General features: G+C 42.2%; 1 protein-coding gene across 1 annotated transcript in view; it reads left to right on the forward strand.

Annotated features, from left to right (window-relative positions):
- The window catches only part of GABBR2 (gamma-aminobutyric acid type B receptor subunit 2), a 1,152,522-nt gene that overhangs the window by 487,505 nt on the left and 641,891 nt on the right, over nucleotides 1-23,126 (forward strand). The window contains exon 4 of the mRNA XM_075314883.1: nucleotides 9,786-9,887. Within this exon, the coding sequence (XP_075170998.1) occupies nucleotides 9,786-9,887 (102 nt within the window). The remainder of the gene's footprint in view (nucleotides 1-9,785; nucleotides 9,888-23,126) is intronic.

Raw genomic sequence — 23,126 nt, forward strand, 5'->3', positions numbered from 1 at the left:
CCAAGCCTTGCCGGGATCCGAAAGGCCCCTGCCAATGGTGCTGGCTTCTCTTTGTATACCGGTCCGGTACGGCCGGGTCACCACCCGTCCACGGTCCTTACGGCAGACTCCAATCGGCCTCCACTGCAGACGGTCACCACATCCTGCCAACCTTGCTGTCCTGTCCGGGCCACACACCCGGACCAACTTCAGGCTCTTTGCTGTCACTTTTCTCCTCTCTACTACTTTCCTCCTTCCACTTCCTTAGCTTAACTCTCACTGCCTGTGATTTCCCTCCTCCTTGGTGGGTGGAGACCAACCGCCTGGCTCCACCCCCTGGTGTGGACAACAGCCCCTGGGGAAGGCAACAAGGATTTTGTGTTTTGACTATGATATGCCTTCAGGGACTGTGGGGTGTGTAAGTGTTGTGCTCTGTGGCCCCTGGCTTGTCCAGGGCGACACAGAAGCACTGCAGCACTGCCTCGGCGAAGCGGCAACAGGCTGTGCTGAAGCTAATCTGCATAGGTGACAAACCCCACAATGCAGAAGAGGTGTGGACAGCTCTGAAACAGCAGGCAGATCACTGGCTCACACCTCTGAACCTAAAGCCAGGAAAGGTTGTGTGTGACAATGGCCGGAACCTGGTGGCGGCTTTGAGGCGAGGCCAGCTGACACATGTTCCATGCGTGGCCCATGTGCTCAACCTCGTGGTTCAGCGGTTTCTAAAGTCATACCCAGAGCTGTCTGATCTGCTGGTAAACGTTCGCCGCCTGTCTGCACATTTTCGAAAGTCACCTACTGCTTCAGCCGGCCTTGCCGGCTTTCAGTGCCATTTGCATCTTCCGGCTCACAGACTGGTGTGTGATGTCCCCACGCGTTGGAATTCAACTCTGCACATGTTGGTCAGGATATGTGATCAGAAGAGGGCAGTTGTTGAGTACCTGCATCACCTAAGCCGTCGGGAAATGGGTCAAACTCCACACATAACACCTGCGGAGTGGAGATGGATGTCCGACCTATGTACCATCCGCCAAAACTTTGAGGACTCCACCAAGATGGTGAGCGGCGATGACGACATTATTAGCGTCACCATACCGCTTCTCTGCCTTCTAAAATGGTCTCTGCTCAAAAAACAACCATGATGCATTGCAGGCGGAGCGCAATGAGTTTGAGCAAGAAACAGTAGTGGGTGTGGGTGATAACACACAGCCCAGCCTCGTCTCATCACAACGTGCAGTGGAGGACTATGACGAGGAGGAGGATGAAGACATGGAGCAACTCTCTGGCCAAATTGAGGATATGACATGCAGTCATATCCTCGGTTCAGCGTGGCTGGCCAGAGGATAGGGTAGATGATGAGGAGGAGGAGGAGGAGGAGGAGGAGGACAGCATGTTCAGTCATCGTGTTGGTCAGGATACTGAAGTGATGGCTGTTAAGAGTCTGGCACACATGGCTGACTTTATGGTAAGCTGCCTGTCTCGTGACCCTCGCGTTAAGAACATCTTGTCGGACAATCATTACTGGTTGGTAACACTGTTAGACCCACGCTAAAAGGAGAACTTTATGTCTCTTATTCCCAAGGCGGAGAGGTCAGGCAAAATGCAGCAGTTCCAGAAGGCCATAGTCACGGAAGTAGGCAAAGCATTCCCCTCACAAAACGCTAGCGGCATAGGTCAGGAATCAGTGGACAACCAAGGCGTACAGCCGAGAGGGGCACAAGTCCAATCCGCCAGAGGTAGGGGAACAGTCTTTAAGATGTGGGACAGTTTTCTCAGCCCCTCACATACCACAGCCCCTGAGGTGCGGGGTAGTGCCACAAGAAATCCTAAGTTTGCCCAGATGCTCAAGGAGTACCTTGCAGATCAAACAACTGTACTCCGACATTCCTCTGTGCCTTACAATTAATGGGTATCCAAGCTGGACAGACACGTGGCATGAATTGGCTCTCTACGCCTTGGAAGTCCTGGCCTGCCCTGCCGCTAGCGTTTTGTCAGAGCGTGTTTTTAGTGCCGCAGGTGGAATCATTACAGATAAACGCACCCGCCTGTCAACTGTAAATGCTGACAGGCTGACTCTGAAGATGAACAAGATGAACAAGGGTTGGATTGGGCCAGACTTCACCACACCACCAGCAAATGACAGCGGAATTTAAAGTTTGTAACGGGAATTTGCCATGTACCTCCACTCACCCATGGTAACACACTTCTGGACTTTGGCTAATCGCTGGACTGCTCCTCCTTCTCCTCATGCGCCATCATGATGACCGTTACAATAGTTAGGCCGTTGTTTCAGGTATACCCCCAGTGGTAAATTTTTTCGCCCATTCTTTCAGAATGGGCATTACAACGACATGAGACCCGCTCCTTTGCAATGGGAACAATGTTTTGAGGCCCTCATGCACATTTCTATCCAGGGACAATATGGAGCTGTACGCTGCCACCGACAGGCACACACGTGCGGTTTTTAAATGCAAGCACGGACGCAATAAGAACCTAACAGGTTTTTAGGAGCGACAATTACTGAGAAGTCTGACACTATCAGCCACTGCTGACTGACGTGTATTATACACTACACTTGTGCGTTATATAATAGTTTGTGAAAAACGCACACAAGTGCACCTGTACGCTGCCACCGACAGGCACACACGTGCGGTTTTTAAATGCAAGCACGGACGCAATAAGAACCTAACAGGTTTTTAGGAGCGACAATTACTGAGAAGTCTGACACTATCAGACACTGCTGACTGACGTGTATTATTCACTAGACTTGTGCGTTATATAATAGTTTGTGCAAAACGTGCACCTGTACGCTGCCACCGACAGGCACACACGTGCGGTTTTTAAATGCAAGCACGGACGCAATAAGAACCTAACAGGTTTTTAGGAGCGACAAATATTACTGAGAAGTCTGACACTATCAGCCACTGCTGACTGACGTGTATTATACACTACACTTGTGCGTTATATAATAGTTTGTGAAAAACGCACACAAGTGCACCTGTACGCTGCCACCGACAGGCACACACGTGCGGTTTTTAAATGCAAGCACGGACGCAATAAGAACTTAACAGGTTTTTAGGAGCGACAATTACTGAGAAGTCTGACACTATCAGCCACTGCTGACTGACGTGTATTATACACTACACTTGTGCGTTATATAATAGTTTGTGAAAAACGCACACAAGTGCACCTGTACGCTGCCACCGACAGGCACACACGTGCGGTTTTTAAATGCAAGCACGGACGCAATAAGAACCTAACAGGTTTTTAGGAGCGACAATTACTGAGAAGTCTGACACTATCAGACACTGCTGACTGACGTGTATTATTCACTAGACTTGTGCGTTATATAATAGTTTGTGCAAAACGTGCACCTGTACGCTGCCACCGACAGGCACACACGTGCGGTTTTTAAATGCAAGCACGGACGCAATAAGAACCTAACAGGTTTTTAGGAGCGACAATTACTGAGAAGTCTGACACTATCAGACACTGCTGACTGACGTGTATTATACACTACACTTGTGCGTTATATAATAGTTTGTGAAAAACGCACACAAGTGCACCTGTACGCTGCCACCGACAGGCACACACGTGCGGTTTTTAAATGCAAGCACGGACGCAATAAGAACCTAACAGGTTTTTAGGAGCGACAATTACTGAGAAGTCTGACACTATCTGGACTGTTTTAGACTGTGTACACCAGCCCCAGATATGATGAAGGCTGATATACGGTCACCACTAGGAATGGCTATATACCCTGCCTGCCTGCCTGCCTGTATACTGCTACAATAGTCCTGACAAGGACTTTTCTGGTCACTAGCTTGTATTCCGACCTGGCTATACCCTGCCTGTATATAGCAACAATAGTCCTGAGAAGGACTCTGCTACTGTACTCCGACCTGGCTATTCCCTGCCTGCCTGTATACAACTTATTGTATGTCCTGAGAAGGACTTCTGGTCACACTGTTTGCAGCCCTGCTCCGGAAATAACTATAAAGGGCCGCAAACCTTTCCCTGAAGCAGCGACACTCTCCCTGCACTGACTGTCTGGATGGCTGTGAGCAGAGCACAGCGCGCCCGCCGGTATAAAGGCTCGGTCACGCTGTGCGGGCCGGCCAATCACTGCAATTCCACAACTAACAGGGCTGTGGCATTGCAGTGGTCTGCCAGCTAATCCCTGCATGAGGGCTGGCTCTCAAAAGAGCGCCAACATGCAGGGATGAAGACCACGAGTACAGCACGAGTATCGCGAGATTACTCGGTCCCCGCCGAGTAGCCCGAGTACAGTGATACTCGTGCGAGTACCGAGTAGTAACAAGCATACTCGCTCATCACTAATATATATATATATATATATATATTTATATATATATATATATATATATATATATATATACAAGACTTGAATGCAAGCAATCTTCTTGAAATCATGTGAAGGAACATTGTCATTTGTTGCTGATTCTCTCCCTGAGTCTTCTTTGAGATGGGTTGTTTGTTCGCTCCCCCTGTTTTTGCTCCCTGTGTCTTCTGTAGAGCTGAGTGGAATTGACTAAGCGCTCTTCTCATATATTCCTTACCTAGGTCCCAATTCAGGGTCAGCCAGGGCCAGATATCCTGCTTGGTGCATAGGTGCGTAACCTATTTATTGTGTTCAGGGGAGCCATGGGTCAGCAAAAGATTTGGTGAGGGGTCACCATCTTCATCTTCCCTAGACTCAGAGTCTCCCTTTACTTTCCTGTTGCCGAACGCTTGGTACTTCCCCATACGAAGTGTGACAACATCTTTTTGAACTGGGACCTCCAAAAATAGTGATAACCTTAATCCAGATTTATTTAGTGTGCTAATTATTTCAAAATCCACTTTAGAATCACGTAAAAAAGTGTAATATACAAAATGTATCAAGATACTACCATAATGTGAATGTAAAGCACCTATTATAAATTACGCCTCATAATAACCCATGGTAAAATCTGAATGTTATAATTTCAAAATTTAAGATTTTTTTGCACATGAATTTGCAACAGAAATCAGTAAAATCATGAGAAATATTTTGTGTAACGGAATTTAAAATTCATGTCATGGGTCACTTTCCGCATTTGTTTTTTTCAGCATGTGGATGAGTTTTCTTGCTGCTACAGTAATACTGTGTACATTTTTTTTTGTTCTGAATTCTGGAAGGAACATCTACATATAAGATATATTTCTTTTATCTCTTTAACATTTTTGAGAACATAAACGAGCAGGTTTAAAGCGGCACAAACGGGGCTGTTTACAGGTAATCTGTCGGCAGGTTTTTGCTATGTAATCTGAAGACAGCATGCTGCAAGGGTTAAAACATAGCAAATAAACAGCAGATATTACCTTGACAAGACAGGCATTTCTGAATTCTAAGTTTGTTTAAGCAACAGGACTGGTGTGGGCAGGACAGTTCTCTCAACTCTGCTACATGACTAAATCTAAAAGTTCTGCTTGTGACAGAACTGCTGCACCCAGTAATCTAAGTCATACATCGTTCGATTCAGGATCTATTTGCCTACATGATGCTGCTCTCAGATGAGGTGGCAAAAACCTGCTGACAGATTCTCTTCAAACAAGGAAATATTAAAACTAGACCAGGCAGTCAGAAGATGAGGCAATTTATCATAGTTATTCTTGAATAGCAGCTGATGAGCAGTTCTCACAAGCAGCTACTACATGGGAACTACGATGTACAATTCTGTTCAATGTCTATATATAACAGGGTTAATAACAGATGATTGGTTGTGTTGTCTTGTATTGGATCTGATTTTGATGACCTCTCGTAAGACACCGGATAAGTTGCCATGTCAGTGGACTGTGGCCACCATGTCAGAGCATTGTGAAACTCCAACAACCTGCAGCATTCTTGGCGCCTCTTCTGATCAAGATGCCCTCTGAATTATGTACGGTCATGATGTGCTACTTATCAGGAGAGGTGCTGAGAATGCTGCAGGTCATAAAAGGTTTGCAATACTCTTGCTACTTATGAGAAAACACCCAAAGGCTTTCTGGCATATTAAAGGCTAAAAAGAACTACATAAAAAAGTGTCATCTATAATACTCATGGACAAAAGTGTTGTCCCCCTTGAAATTGTTCTAGAAAATGAAGTATTTCTCCCAGAAAATTAGTGCAGTTACACACGTTTTGTTATACACAAATTTATTTCCTTTGTGTGTATTGGAAAAACACAAAAATACTGAGAAAAAATCAAATTGGACGTAGTTTCACACAAAACTGCAGAAATGGGCCAGACAAAATTGTTGGTAGCTTTCTAAACTTGTAAATAAATAACTTTGTTTTAAGCATGTGATGATAGTTCAAACTCACCTGTGGCAAGTGAAAGATGGGGGCAATATGAAAATCACACCTAAAATCAAACAAATAGGGAAAAGTTGACTGAATGTTTGCAGTGTGTCTGTTTGTGCCACACTAAGCATAGATAATAGAAAAAGAAGAAAGCTGTCTGAGGATTTGAGAACCAAAATTGTTGAAAAATATCAATAAGCTCAAGGTTACAAGTCCATCTCCAGAGATCTTTGTGTTCCTTTGTTCACGGTGCGCACCTTAATCAAGAAATTTAAAACCATGGCACTGTAGCTAATCTCCCTGGATGTAGATGGCACATAAAAATTGATGAAAGGTGCAACGTAAGATAATCCAGACAGTGGATAAGCCCTAATCAAATTTCAAAGAAATTCAAGCTGTGCTGCAGTCTCAGGGTACATCAGTGTCAGCGCAAACTATCCGTTCACATTTGAATGAAATGAAACTCAATGACAGGAGACCTAGGTGGACCCCACTGCTGACACACATACATTTTGGCAAACTGCAGTCTAGCTTTTTATGTTTATGAGTTACAATTGGGAATGTTTAGCTTGTAAAAGAGAAGGCTGAGAGGAGACTTAGTAGCAGTCTACAAATATCTGAAAGGTAGTCACAGTGCAGAGGGAACTACCCACTTCTCATTAGCACAAGTAAGTACAAGAAGCAATGGGATGAAACTAAAAGGAAGGATATTTAGATTTGACATTAGTAAAAACTGAGGGCAGTCAGAGAGTGGAACAGGCTACCATGACTCAGAGTGGTAGTGTACTCTCCATCAATGGAACTCTGCAAGTGGAAGCTGGATACACACATATCTGGGATGATTTAGAAAAACGTGCACTCACAGGGGATTGGACCTGATGGCCGTAAGGTCCCTTCCAACTCTACCATTCTTTGATTCTACGATTAAGCCTAAATACTTCTTGGAAATCGTCTTTGGACAGATGAGGCCAAGACAGAACTTTTTGGTAAAGCACATTATTCTACTGTTTACAGAAAATAAAATGAGGCCTAAAACGAAAATAACACTGTACCTACAGTCAAGTATGGTGGAGGTTCAAAGATTTTTGGGGGTTGTTTTGCTGCCTCTGGCACTGGGTGTCTTAACTGTGTGCAAACACTGGGAAGTTTTGAAGAGGCTAAAAATGAATGTGGAACTAAATAACATTGAACACCTGTGGAGAGATCTTACAATTGTCATTGGGAGAAGGGACCCTTCAAATATGAGAGACCTGAAGCAGGTTGCAAATGAAGAGTGGTCCAAAATTCCAGTTGAGAGGTGTAAGAAGCTCATTGATGGTTATAAGAAGTGATTGATTGCAGTTATTTATTCTAAAGAGTGTGCAGCCAAATATTAAGTTGAGGGTTCGAACAATTTTGACCGGCCTATTTTTGGGATGTTATGTGAAATTATCTCCAATTTGCCTTTTTTTCCTCTGTTTTTTTGTGTTGTTCCAATACACACAAAGGAAATAAACGTGTATAACACAACATGTATAATTGCAAGAATTTTCTGGGAGAAATATTTCATTTTCTGGAACAATTTCAAGGGTACCAACACTTTTGGCCATGACTGTTTGTATAATAATACTAACATAATGGGAATGAAAAAAATCCATTACAGATTTTGCCTAAAAACCCGTGGTAAAGTCTGAATATTGTTCTTGCAAATTTTAAGATTTTTGCAGATGAATTTGCAACAGAAACCTAGAGTAAACTCATGAGAAATAATTTTTGTGTAACAGGATAATAGTTAAGAGGGTTATTGAAAAATATCTGTAAATGCATTTAAAATAGTGAATTCTACAATGTACCAATATTATTCAATTATCAAAAGTTCTCCAGTCTGTAAATACTCGATCCGGACCCCCACCAGTTTTTTTTAGGCACAGAAAAGTATTTGGTGTGTCAGCACTTTACCGGTGCTATGTGTCAGGGGGGTTGGCTGAATGACTGATTTTATTAGCTGGGCCAGCTCTAGGTAATATATAGATGAATAATAGCAGGCTGGCTTAGCTATTGTAGTCCATCACCGAGTCAGCTCCCTTCATACAGCACTGATAGCCTGCCAGTCTGAGAAATTCTATGTTGTGTAAAGCAAAATCCAAGGGTGAATTTTTGAAACCTCTTGTCATGGTTCTTATCCGTGGTGCTCTGCTGTCCAGCAGACCCAATATTCTGTTTTGTATTTTGTTCCGGTGGATGGGTGCTTCCCATCCTCGGTTCCTGCGCTAGTGTTGGAAGGGGCCTCTCTCCAGGTACCTTGTTCCTGGTGATTGCTCTGCTTCATTAGGGAGCAACCTCACCAGAAATGTCGCCAGTTGTAGTTCCTGCCTGCAGTAAGTGCTCTGGCTCCTTTATGTGCTTTCATCTTGTCCTCCTACCCCAGACCTGTTGTCACCCCTCCCCTCCCATGTCCCTGACTATAACTCTGACATTGCCCAGCTCCTGACCTTTGGCTTGTACCCTGACCTCAGCTCCGCTTTTCCCCAATGTACCTCTTGTGACTTCCTGGCTTCTAACCTCCAGCTTGTACCATGACCTCGGCTCTGCTTCATCCCTGTGTTCCATGCGTGACCTCCTGGCTCCTGACCTCCAGTTTGTTTGACTTCCCCGTCACTAGTTGCATCTGGTGACACCTTTTGGTAGTTCGGCACACCCGTTTTCTGCATTCAAGTAACGTAGTGGTAGTTCCTATTGGTGGTGTGGTGTTAAGAAAAAGAGAGATATAGTTAATGGTGCACTGCTAGTATATCACATGACTCTAGTCATTCCTCTTACACAATCATAACTGTTGCCAAGAGTTCCACTTTTATAAAATATCTTGTGCTTTATCTTAGCAGTGTTCATCTTTTCTTCTACTTTCCACAGTGCAAATATTAGTTAATACTATTATTACCATATATTATAGCACTGGATATCTATCATGTTAATAGAAGGATATTGTAACTGCTCAGTCTCATTACATTTTAAATAGTATTTTAAAAGTCATTAAAATGGTAATAGTCTCCGAAAGGCAGCACTGGCCACTACGTTCAGCATGACCTCTTTAGAATCCTGTTAGAAAAAGCTTGATTATTTTGGCCATGTGCCATAAGATTAATTGGAGGCCACCCGTGACTTTCTAACGATTAGTGACACTATGCATACATTTTGTAATCACCATTAATAAATTGCCCCCATAAATTTCAACAGGTTGCTAGATGTATGTCTGGAAAAATGTAAAAATCAATCATCTGCATTACACAAATTCAATGTTTTTGTTCTGGAGCTTCATTTTATTATGATAAACAGGCTCCTGCCTGTGATGATCTCAATAAATTGTTTTAGGGTCCTGTATAAAGTGGAAAACAGAGACATTAATCATGCAATATCTATGTACTTTATCAAGGTAAAGCCATCTGCTTGCAACTAAACAGTGCCAATTTATCCATTTAGCCTCTTTTTTATTTCCTGGCAGGTGAGAAATGACTTGACAGGTGAACTGGAAGACTCCGATATACAAATTGCAGACACTGAGAGTTTTTCCAATGATCCCTGCATCAGTGTGAAAAAACTGAAGGTATTGTGTGCATGCAATGCAATTTTTAAAAGAAACAGTATAGCTTATTTAAAGTTATTTATATTTTGTATTGTGATTTGTTTTCTTTTTCATTACAGAGAACATGTATGTATATGAGGTGTTTAAATTAATGTTCTGATTTCAAACTTAAGGCAATGTGCCCACGGGACTATGTTCCCGCGAATATATCCACAGGTATGTCCGCAGGTTTCCCACAGCTGATCCCCAGAATCCGCTGCTATCCATTGCTGAGGGATTGCAGCGAAATATCTGCGGTAAACCTGCGGACAGTCATGCGACTTACCTGCGGAAGTCCCGGCCTCTATCTCCATAGTGGAGAGGCGGGATTTCCGCAGGTATTTCCTCAGGAATAATTGACATGCAGTTATGTGCGGCTGCGATACATCCGCAGCATGTTCCGCAGCCGCACATACCTCAGCATTGATACAGCACTCCCCAAATCCCATAAGATAACATGGGGAGTGTCTGTACTTGCTAAAACCTGCAGATTTATCTAGAAAATCCAGATAAATCCGCAAGTTTTCCGCGGCAAAATCCGCAGGTACATAGTCCCGTGGGCACATAGCCTAAAAGTTCCAAAGTCTTGATTTGTATGAAAAATCCAAGATAATTACTTACCCACAGCAGCTTCAGAGCCTCCTCCTCTCTGCAACTTCACATCAGGCTTTATTAGTATGGCTGCAGAAGTAACATCACTGCAATAGCACTTTAGTGGGCTCATCATTCATACAGAGATAGATGGCATGAAGCCAGCTTTGGAAGTTTTTGGACATTTTGGAGCCAATTTATTAAACAGCTTTGGCGAGAAACCTCAAAGTTATGTAAAGATGTCTGATTTTTATCACTTTTACATCAGCCTTTTTAACTTTTTGAAAAGTAGATGTTGAATAGCAAGAGGGAGCATGGTCGAGTTAAACCAACATTTTCATTACAATTTATGCCCAAAAAAGTAGATTAAATTACCACAGAAATGTGGGTAATTTCAGTGGGTGAAATAAGTATTGAACATGTCACCTATTTTCTAAGTAACTATATTTCTAAAGGTGCTATTGATATGAATTTCTCACCAGATTTCAGTAACAACCCATCAAATCCACACAGGCAAAAAGAATCAAACAATAGATGTTCATAAATTTAGTGATGTGTAATAATGACAACTTACATAGGGAAAAGTATGGAATACATGAAGAAAGAGACGTGCAAAAAGCTATGGCAAATCATGACACCAGATGAAATCTATTAAAAATGAAGAATAAATCCTGCCTTTTAGTGAAAAATAATATCAGCTGGTTCAACTGATGGCCTATAAAAACGTGTCTCATTACCAAGATGCCACACAAGAAATATCTTATGATGGGTAAAACCAGTGAGCTGCCTTAAGATCTTCACAACCTTATTGTTGTAAAACATACTGATGGCAATGGTTACAGATGAATTTCTAAACTACTGAAAGTTCTAGTGAGCACTATTGGATTCATAATCCGTAGGTGGAAAGAAGATCATTTCACCATGAACTGTCCATGACCAGGTGCCCCCAGATTTCAGACAAAGGAATGAAAAGAATTGTCAGAAGAGTTGTCTAATAGCCAATAAACACCTGTGTAGAGCTACAGAATCACCTGGAATCAGCAAATACAACTGTTTTAAAGAAAACAGTATGCACTCAACCTCCATGGACTATATGCATGTTCAACACGCAAACTCTATTATCGAAGAACAAGCATGTTCAAGGGTGTTTAAAGTTTGTTTAACAACATTTAGAGAAGGCTGTGAAATACTGGGAGAATATAGTCTGGTCAGATGAAAACAAAATTGAACTCTTTTGATACCATTATATACACAATGTTTGGAGGCACTGGATATCACCCCAAAAACACCATACCAACAGTGAAGTTTGGAGGTGGGAAGATCATGATGTGGAGCTGTTTTTCAGCATATAGCACTTGCAAACTTCATATAATTGAATGAAGGATTAAAGGACAAATGTACCAAGACACTCTTGATAAAAATCTGCTGCCATCTATTCATGATGATGAAGATGAAATGAGGGTGGACATTTCATCAAGACAATAATCCAAAACACACAACCAAGGAAACTCTTAACTGGTTTCATAGAAAGAAAAGAAAGCTTCTAGAATGGCCCAGCCAATCACCTGACCTGTAAGTGGTTGTAGAGGAGACCATGTTTTATGCCGCGCTTTTCACCAAATCCAGGAAGCAGATAGGGTTAATCCATGTCTTTTATTAAACAAGAACAGGTCTATGCGTTTCAAGGGACTCAGCCCTCTTCCTCAGGACATATGTTAATGACAGGATCCTGTCATTAACACATGTCCTGAGGAAGAGGGCTGAGACCCTAGAAATGCGTAGACCTGTTCTTGTTTAATAAAAGACATGGATTAACCCTATCTGCTTCCTGGATTTGGTGAAATGCGCGGCATAAAACCCGGGGCTGCAGCTGATTCACCCTGTGATCACGCCAATATAGGAGTTGTGACTGGCACAACCCCTATAGGTGAGTTTTTCCATTAACTTCCTCTTTTCTATTTATCAGTTAAGAACCTATTGCGCTTTCTTGTCCACAGTTTGTTTCCTCGAATCACCTGACCTGAACTGAATAGAAAATTCATGTACGGAACTAAAGCTCAGAGTTCACAGATGGAGCTCACAGAATCTTCAGAATTTCAAGAGTATTTGTGTGGAAGAATGGGCCAGAATCACAACTGAGCAATGCATGCAACGAGTTTCTCCATACAGGAGGCATCTTGCGGCTTTCATCACCAAAAAAGGCTTATGTATGAAGTGTTAAATAAATTTCAGTAAAAGTGTTCAATGTTTTTTTTTCTTGTATCATTTCTCACTATTATACATTACTAAATTTATGGGCTATGGTTTAATTTATTTGCCTGTGTGGATTGGAAGGATTGTTACTGACATATAGTAAGAAAAACACGGACGTCACCAGTTTTCAAAGTAGATATATTTCTAAAGATGCTATTGACATGAGTAATACTTATTTCACCCGCTGTATCATTGGTGGACCTTGTGCAACAACACAGTGGACCAAGAGGAGAGGTGCCCATTACCACCTTCATATCAGTACATATCTATGACAGAATTCTTGTACTGCAAAGTGCCTATATACTGTTTTTGCACTGGGGCCCTTTTCTATCTGTGTTCCCCACTGACTCCAGGCAATGGAGTGGATTTCTGATACTGTCATACTGAAGCTGAAAGATGCGGCAAATTAATTGAAAGGTGGATGTCATGAGACCCTCTTGGTCCCACTAAATGAACGTGGTTAATTCCATGCTGATTTTAGAAGCAGAACCACTAATGTACAGATGCTGCAACCTTAAAGGGGTTGTCCACTATTAGGACACCGTTTTCTGATTCGACATTTCCCAAAGGTAAAATAATAAAGCTTATACTGACCTTCCAGTGGTGTCTGGGATTGCAGTGCCGAGGCTCACATGGGGTTGTGACGTCATGCGAGCACCGCATCCAATCAGCGTCAGCTTTCTTTTCCCCACCTTCAGACAAAACAATCAAAGGCTCACTTCCTGTAGATTTACTCATTTGGTCCAAAGGAGGAGGGAAGAAAGCCAGCACTGATTGGACCCAGAGCTTGCGTGACGTCTCAACCCTATGCAAGCCTCGGCACCCACCGCAATCCAAGACACTGCTAGAAGGACGCCAGTATGAAAGGTGAGTATAGGCTTTATTGTTTTACCAGACACTGATGGAAGAGCGACGGTAGGGGATGTGAGTATAATTTTATTTTTTTACTTGAGGGAAACGTGGAATCAGAAGGGGCTGGCCGAGTAGTGGACAACCCCTTTAATTTAACATTGCAGCATGACTTGCTTCTCATGATTTTTCAAATGTTTTTCAACTGTTTAAATACATTATATGGCTACAGCCAAATCAAAAAAAGAATTATGAGTTTTTGCTAGAAGTCTCTAACTATAAGACTACTGTACTATTAAAAGTAGATGCTGAATTAGAAATTGATATTGGCCAGAATAAGATACTGAATACAGTACAGGTGCAAAAGAAAACTAGGCAGCGGAATTATCTTGTAGGCAGAACAGAAGTGTAATTCACCAGGGACCAAGCTGCCATCCTAGACAGTCTGTAAAATATGGATTTATTTTTTTTGCAGTGTTTGTAAAAGGAAATTGATGCATCCATAATTTTTTATGCTAAAGGGGCTTGAACAGTTTATTGTCATTTTAATTGCCGTTATCCTCATTTTAGAGTTCACAGAAATTGCTGCCAATATCTTCACATCAGTTTTTAGGACAATAGAAATATATCAGTGATATTATGTATTACTTATTTTTTACAGATAGATTGAAAATAAATATTGTTTGCTGTTTATGATTTTTTTAATAAGTTGTCTGGAAAAAATAACCAATTTGTAACCCTGCAGTTTACCTGCCAAGTCCAGTGATATATTATTAAAATCACATAAACTACATGACTTTATTTATTAAAGCAGGAAAAGAACTAATTGTACATTTCAAGAGAGAACAGCCGCACATAGCAATAGATGGATTTACTTTGGTTTGCTTGAAGCTAAATTCATTGGAAAGAGAGCACAGCATGAGTGGGCCTAAAAATAGATGGCAAAATAGATCACCTAAGGACTCCATTGTCAGTAGCCATACCGCACTATTTCAAAATGTCAGGGAATTAAATAGATCATTTTTTTCTATGTTGAATTTCCTGTAATAGAAAACAAGAAGCTAAACAAATCTAAACAAAAAACTCCATGTTCAAAGGGAACCTGTCATCATGATTTAACATGTTAAAGATATGGCAATAATGAAGCTGTTATACTGATTTAATAGATACCTGTAGTGTAGAAATCCGCAGCCTGGTTTTTTTTATTAATTATGGACGTTTTGATACAATATCCTTTTTGTGCATCAGGGAGGGATGATGCGGCAGATGTGTGGGTAGGGTCTTTGGCCCTCCCCATTTGTGTGAGATTCTGTCTTTAAATTTTGCGCTAGTACTGCTCACAGCAAGAGTGGCACTGGAGCAAAGTCATCTCCCAGGGGTCTTCAGCAAATCGACGCTGAAAGAGGTGCATGCGCACAGTGACATCGACGGTCAACACCAAAACAGCTGCGCTGGCTGCGCATGCATTAATTGAGATCTCAGCTCATCATTGAAATTTTGTCCTGATGAAGGAGTTTGTTCAGCTGCTCTTTTGTTCCACTCCATCATCCCCATTGGATATCTTCTTGACCAGCAGCACAGCAGATTTCTACCTTTATGGTAATGCATGGATGCCTGTGTTCACCAGCGTAGGAGCCACTTGAAGTTTTGGAAGGGCATAATGCAGTTTCAGTAGCTTTTTATGGGGCCCCACCCTGCCTCTCTCTGTATGCTTTCAATTTCATAGGATTGTATCATATTTTACCAATGCAATTTTATTCTTACTTGTATGAGAAAATATCACTGTAGTATAGTACCAAGCAGAATAGTGTAATACAAATGATCAAGCATGAACGGTGAAGACTACATATTACAATGAGAATATCTGGAGATCTGTCATGTACACAAGTTTTATTTTCTTATCTAAAAATTATTTATGAACGTTTTCAAATAGACTGACTTTCAATTTTCATAAATGAGCTAAAGCAGAAAACTAGTTAGAAATATTAATAGACGAATAGTTACAGTAATGGCTAAAAGTATTGGCACCCTTGACATAGTTCGAGAAAATGCAGAATTTCTCAAGGAAAACTATTACAATTTTACATGTTTTGTCCTACATGTTTATTTCCTTTGTGTTTATTGGAACAAAACAAAAAAAAGATGAAAAAGGCAAATTGGACATAATTTCACACAAAACTCCAAAAATAGGCCAGACAAAATTGTTGGTACCCTCAACTTAATATTTAATTGTACACGCTTTGGAATAAAAAACTGCAATCAATCACTTGTTACAACAATCAACAAGCCTCTTACACCTCTCAAATGGAATTTTGGTGGACCACTCCTCTTTTGTAATCTGCTCCAGGTCTGTCATATTTGAAGGGTGGCTTCTTCCAACAGAAATTTTAAGATCTCTCCACATGTGTTCAATGGGATTTAGATCCGGACTTATTACTGCCACTTAAGGACTCTCCAGTGATTCCATCCATTTCTGGGTTCTTCTTGAAATATGTTTGTGGGTATTGTACTGCTGGAATACCCATGACCTAAGACGCAAACCTGGCTTTTTGACACAGGGCACTACATTGGAACCCCAAATCCTTTGGTAATCTTCAAATTTCATGATGCTTTGCACACCGTCAAGGCATCCAGTGTCAGAGGCAGCAAACAACCCCAAAACATAGTTTCAGAAAACAATAGAATTTTGTGCTTTACCAAAAAGCTCTATCTTGGTTGCATCTGTCCACAAGATGCTTTCCCAGATGGATTTTGACTTATTGACATGTATTTTAACAAACTGCAGTCTAGCTTTTTTATGTCTTTGTGTCAGCAGTGGAGTCCTCCTTTGTCTCCTTTATTTTCATTCAAATGTCGACTGATATTTCGTGCTGACACTGATGCACCTTGAGCACACAAGACAGTTTGAATTTCTTTGAAACTTGATTTGGGCTGCCTATCCACCATCTAGACTATCCTGCATTGCAATCTTTCATCAATTTTCTTCTGCCGTCCACATCCAGTGAGACTAGCTACAGTGCCATGGGTTGTAAACTTTTCAATTATGTTTTGCACTATGGTCAAAAGAACATCAAGATCTCTAGTGATGGATGTGTAACCTTCAAATTGTTTATATTTTTCAAAAATGTAGGTTCTCAGTTCTTCTCTTTACTTTCTGTTCTCTATGATTAGTTTGGCACACACAGACACACAATGCCAAGATTGACTCAGCTTCTCCCCTTTTTATTTGGTTTCAGGGGTGATTTTCATATTGCCCACAACTGTTACTTGTCACAAGTGAGTATGAATGAGCATCACATGCTTGAAACAAAGTTGTTTCCCCCCAATTTTGAAAAGGTGTCAGCAATTTTGTCCAACTCATTTTAAGTGTTTTATGAGAAATTATGTCCAATTTACCTTTTTTGCTCTTTGCTTTTGTGTTGTTACAATACACACAAAGGAAATAAACGGGTATATCAAAATGTGAAATTGCAAGAATTTTCTGGTAGAAATACTTCATCTTCTAGAACAATTTCAAGGGTGCCAATACATTTGGCGATGCAGATAGATAGATAGAGAGTTAGATAGACAGATTTTAATAGCTCATAATGGCGATGTTTCGGTCCACTGAGGACCTTTCCAAAGTAGTGTTACAAGTGTTATATTTAGTGTTATACTTTTACTTTTAATATTGATATCTTGTTATATTTATTTAGTATTAGACTTCTAATATTAATACCAACATACAATTGCCCTCTGATATACATGCAAATTTGTAAGTCTAGCTAAATGCCTGTAAGACACATACAGATATTTTATTTAGAAGGCTTTACCAAAAAGAGAACAGAGCTTCCTGAAAGCCAAAATTGATGTCAGTCTAGGGCACTAATGTTCTATTATAAAATGCTTTCAAATATTTATTCAGTTCTCACCAAATGTATTTTAATGATAGAACCTTGTCTCATCTTCAAAGCTTTTTAGTTTTTTTCTGTCATATGTTTGCATGGTAATTATAATGCTGTCATTAGTCAAGACAATAAACATAAGGACATGATGTGCTTGTTTTCAGCATTGAAATGTATAATTCATAGAAAAAATAATAAACATACAAAATATGTTGAAGACATTAAGACTTTTGTACAAAGATTGTATTCGTCAATGGATATATATATCCTATGGGAAAAGACTAGTGTTTGTAAAAGAAAATATATAATCAAAAGTGGATTGAGAAATGCCTTGAATTATAACAAGGCTTCCAAAGGGTAAAAAGAGAGAAGGAACAACCGAGGGTGAGGGTTGCAGCCACAACTGGGGCCTGAGTCCCTCAACAGCTCCCTCAGCCCAATAAGAACACATATTGTAAGGGAGGATCCTGCTTCAGATATTATTTTAGGGCTTGGGAGCTTTAAGTTACACCTCTAATATCTGTTGCTTATAGCTATTGACCATGATGTTGTTAGGCAAGCTGGCACAATGGGTAAGTGTTAAGCGTAAAGATATACTAATATACAATGATGAATTTTATTCTGTTACATTACCTAATAAGCCCTACACTAGCTAAGTACTGAGGGAAGCCATATTCTCCCTCTTTTATATGTTTAATGGCCAAAAAAAAGGATTAACTTTGTCTTTAGACCTACTGAAAAATGTTAGCCACTACTTTTACATTTATATCCTATCCTTGAGATAGGTCATCAATGTCTGATCAGCTGGGTTCTGACATCCCGCACCCCCTCCGATCAGCTGTTCTCGGTGATGGTGGTGGTAGAAGACAACTGGAAATGGTCAGTTCTAGAGCTGCCCCATCTTCTCATAGCATCTGCAGCCAGCTAGGTACTGCACATCCGCCTCCAATTCAAACAGCTGATCGGTGGGGGTGTCGGGTGTCAGACATTAATGACCTATCCTAAGGATGGGCCATCAATGTAAAAGTACTGGACAACCTCTTTAAATAAAAAGTACCACACAATAATGCCGCTGTAGATCAGTGTGGATTTCATGTAAATCAGAAATGGAATATTTTCAGCTTTCTTTGCAGATTTTCTGGTTGGAGTAAAGTAAAGGACCAACTTAAATATTAAGGATGCATTATTTATGCGTATTTTGTGTAAAAGTGATCTAACATGATTAGACATCTAATCCATTAAAGGGGTTTTCCAGCATAATAACAGAAACAGCTAATTATTAAATAATTACATATTAGACAATTTTTCAATATACTGTCTGTATAATTTCTAAATTCAACTCAAGAATCATTGCATTCTGTTATATATTATCTTTAAAGGGAATCTGTCACCAGGTTTTTTTTATGTAATCTGAGAGAAACATGATGTTGGGACAGAAACTGAGCTTAAAGTGATGTGTCACTTACTCGTCTGCTTGGTGCAGTTTTGATAAAAAATATTATTTTCTCTAGCAATTCTCTGAACTCTGAGCTCTATATGACCCCACCCACACCACTGATTGACACTTTGTGTACACTATGCATAGTTAAATAGCTGCTAATCAGTGTTGGGGGCAGGGTTACAGAAAGCAGGATAACTACATAGCATGAGATACTAGTAATCTAGTTGCCTACATAGTTACATAGGTTGAAAAAAGACCAAGGTCCACCTAGTTCATCTAGTGCTGGCAGACACAGGACACAAGGGATAATAGTGTGTCATTATTAGAGATGAGCGAACCGGTCGCGGTTCGGCTCGAGGTCGGTTCGCCGAACGGAGCTCCCGTTCGAGTTCGGTTCGTCGAACGTTCGACGAACCAAACTCGAACTGCATAGGAAACAATGGCAGGCAATCACAAACACATAAATACACCTAGAAAACACCCTCAAAGGTGTCCAAAAGGTGACAAACAACTCACAACACAACACAAACACATGGGAAAGTGACAAGGACAAATTCTCATGCGAAAACAAAACAGCGTTACGAGGAAAAAGAGAACGAGACACAGATATAGGCATGGCATGACCTTCTAAAATCATGTAAAACACCGCAAGGTGACTCCAAGCGGAGTCTCCCTTTTTTCCAAAAATTGGGCCACACAGACACCCCTTCAGTAGCAGCACTTGTGCCCCAGTTGTACACTTCACAGGTAGATTTGCATCAAGCACATTCAAAAATACGCCATACTTAACCGTCCCCAGGATGACACTGGGGTAGGTAGCAAAGTCTTTGCTGAACCATGACTTGTTCATCTTGGCTCCTTTTAAAAAACACAGCAAGCAAGGTTTACTCCAAGCGGAGTCTCCCTTTTTTTCCAAAAATTGTGCCCCACACACACCCACCCATTCAGTGGCAGCACTTGTGCCCTAGTTGTACACTTCACAGCTAGATTTGCATCAAGCACATTCAAAAATACGCCATACTTAACCGTCCCCAGGATGACACCGGGGTAGGTAGCAAACTCTTTCCTGATCCCAGCTCTGTTCATCTTGGATCATTTTTAAAAAACACAGCAAGCAAGGGTTACTCCAAGTGCAGTCTCCCTTTTTTTCCAAAAATTGTGCCCCACACACACCCACCCATTCAGTGGCAGCACTTGTGCCCTAGTTGTACACTTCACAGCTAGATTTGCATCAAGCACATTCAAAAATACACCATACTTAACCGTCCCCAGGATGACACCGGGGTAGGTAGCAAAGTCTTTGCTGAACCATGACTTGTTCATCTTGGCTCCTTTTAAGAAACACAGCAAGCAAGGTTTACTCCAAGCGGAGTCTCCCTTTTTTTTCCAAAAATTGTGCCCCACACACACCCACCCATTCAGTAGCAGCACTTGTGCCCTAGTTGTACACTTCACAGCTAGATTTGCATCAAGCACATTCAAAAATACGCCATACTTAACTGTCCCCAGGATGACACCGGGGTAGGTAGCAAAGTCTTTGCTGAACCATGACTTGTTCATCTTGGCTCCTTTTAAAAAACACAGCAAGCAAGGGTTACTCCAAGCGGAGTCTCCCTTTTTTTCCAAAGATTGTGCCCCACACACACCCACCCATTCAGTGGCAGCACTTGTGCCCTAGTTGTACACTTCACAGCTAGATTTGCATCAAGCACATTCAAAAATACGCCATACTTAACCGTCCCCAGGATGACACCGGGGTAGGTAGCAAACTCTTTCCTGATCCCAGTTCTGTTCATCTTGGATCATTTTTAAAAAACACAGCAAGCAAGGGTTACTCCAAGTGGAGTCTCCCTTTTTTTCCAAAAATTGTGCCCCCCACACACCCACCCATTCAGTGGCAGCACTTGTGCCCTAGTTGTACACTTCACAGCTAGATTTGCATGAAGCACATTCCAAATCCACAAGCATTTACTCTCCCCAGGATGACACAGGGGTAGTAAATTCCTGGTGGATCCATGACTTGTTCATTTTGATGAACGTTAGTCTGTCCACATTGTCACTGGACAGACGCGTGCGCTTATCTGTCAGCACACACCCAGCAGCACTGAAGACACTTTCAGAGACAACGCTGGCAGCTGGACACGACAAAATCTCCAAGGCGTAACTGGAGAGCTCTGGCCATTTTTCTAGATTTGAAGCCCAAAATGAGCAAGGCTCCATTTGCAAAGTCATGGCATCGATGTTCATTTGGAGATACTCCTGTATCATCCTCTCCAGCCGTTGACTATGTGTCAGACTTGTTGTCTCTGGTGGCCTTGCAAAGGAGGGTCTAAAAAAATTATGAAAAGATTCCATAAAATTGCTGTTACCAGCACCAGATACGGTCCTACTGGTACGGGTAGACTGTTGATGATGACGAGACCGTCCCATGTTTGTCAAGTTACAACTGGGAGATTCACTCCCTGCACCTGCACGGTTGTTTGGTGGAAAAGCCGAGCTAAGATCGAGTAACATCTTCTGCTGATACTCCTGCATACGTGCGTCCCTTTCTATGGCTGGAATTATGTCACAAAATTTGGACTTGTACCGGGGATCTAATAGTGTAGCAAGCCAGTAGTCATCATCACTTCTAATTTTGACAATACGAGGGTCATGTTGCAGGTAGTGCAACAAGAAGGCACTCATGTGTCTTGCGCAGCCATGTGGACCAAGTCCACGCTGTGTTTGTGGCATAGAGGTGCTACCCGTTCTTTCTTCCTCTAACATCTCCCCCCAACCTCTTTCAACTGAAATTTGACCAAGGTCTCCCTCATCCGCTGAGTCTTCCATGTCCATGGACAGTTCGTCCTCCATTTCTTCATGTTCTCCTGCACCTTCCTCAACATTTCGCCTGGTACTATGCGCCCTTGTTGATCCCTGTCCCCCATGGTCCCATGCCTGCCGCGTTGGTGATGATGAACGTCTGGACCTTGGTGATGTTGTTGTCCCTTGCGCATATGAATGCTCCTGTACTTCCTCCCCTTCCTGTTGTCCCACCCCCTGACTCCGAATAGTGTTTAGCGTGTGCTCCAGCATGTAAATGACTGGAACTGTCATGCTGATAATGGCATTGTCAGCGCTAAACATATTCGTCGCCATGTCGAAACTGTGCAGAAGGGTGCATAGGTCCTTGATCTGAGAACACTCCATCAGGGTGATCTGCCCCACCTCTGCATCTCATTGGCCCAGGCTATACGTCATGACATATTGCACCAGGGCTCGGCGGTGCTGCCACAGTCGCTGTAACATGTGGAGAGTCGAATTCCAGCATGTCGCCACATCGCATTGCAGGCGATGAACCGGAAGGCCGAAAGACTTCTGGAGCAATGCAAGTCGCTCAGCTGCGGCGGTTGAACGGCGGAAGTGAGCAGACAGTTTTCGTGCCCTGGTCAGAAGGCCATCTAGGCCGGGATAGTGTTTTAAAAATTGCTGGACAACAAGGTTCAACACGTGAGCCATACAAGGCACGTGTGTCACCTTGCCCAGGCGAAGGGCCGCACCCAGGTTTGCACCATTGTCGCACACGGCCTTACCAGGCTGCAGGTTGAGTGGAGACAACCATTTATTAAACTCGGACCGCAGAGCTGACCACAACTCCTCAGCTGTGTGACTCCTATTACCAAGACATGTCAAGCTAAAGAGCGCCTGATGCCGTTGCGCTCTGCTGCCAGTAATGAGGGGTGCGTGATTCCTTCTGCGCAGTGAGAACGCTGGTGGCCTGACCAGGCAGGCTTGGGGCGGAGGTGGAGGACACAGATGAGGTGGAGGAGGAAGAAGCAGTGGCGGAACTTGGACAGACAGAGGATTGACACACAAGTCGTGGGGACGGCAAGACTTGTGCAGCAGACCCTTCACCATCTATCACCATAGTTACCCAGTGCCCAGTCAGCGACATGTAACGTCCCTGTCCATGCTTACTGGTCCAGGTATCGGTGGTGAAATGCACCTGTTCACACACAGAGTTTCTCCAGGAAGCGGTGATGTTGTGTGCGACATGCTGGTGTAGCGCGGGCACACCTTTCTTAGAGAAGTAGTGACGACTTGGCATCTTGTACTGGGGCACAGCGACAGACATAAGGTCTCTAAAATCCTGTGTGTCCACTAGGCGGAAAGGCAGCATTTCGGTAGCCAAGAGCTTACAGAGGGATAGAGTCAACCTCTTAG

This window comes from Anomaloglossus baeobatrachus, chromosome 6 (genome assembly GCF_048569485.1).
Source record: "Anomaloglossus baeobatrachus isolate aAnoBae1 chromosome 6, aAnoBae1.hap1, whole genome shotgun sequence".
NCBI classification, from domain to species: domain Eukaryota; kingdom Metazoa; phylum Chordata; class Amphibia; order Anura; family Aromobatidae; genus Anomaloglossus; species Anomaloglossus baeobatrachus.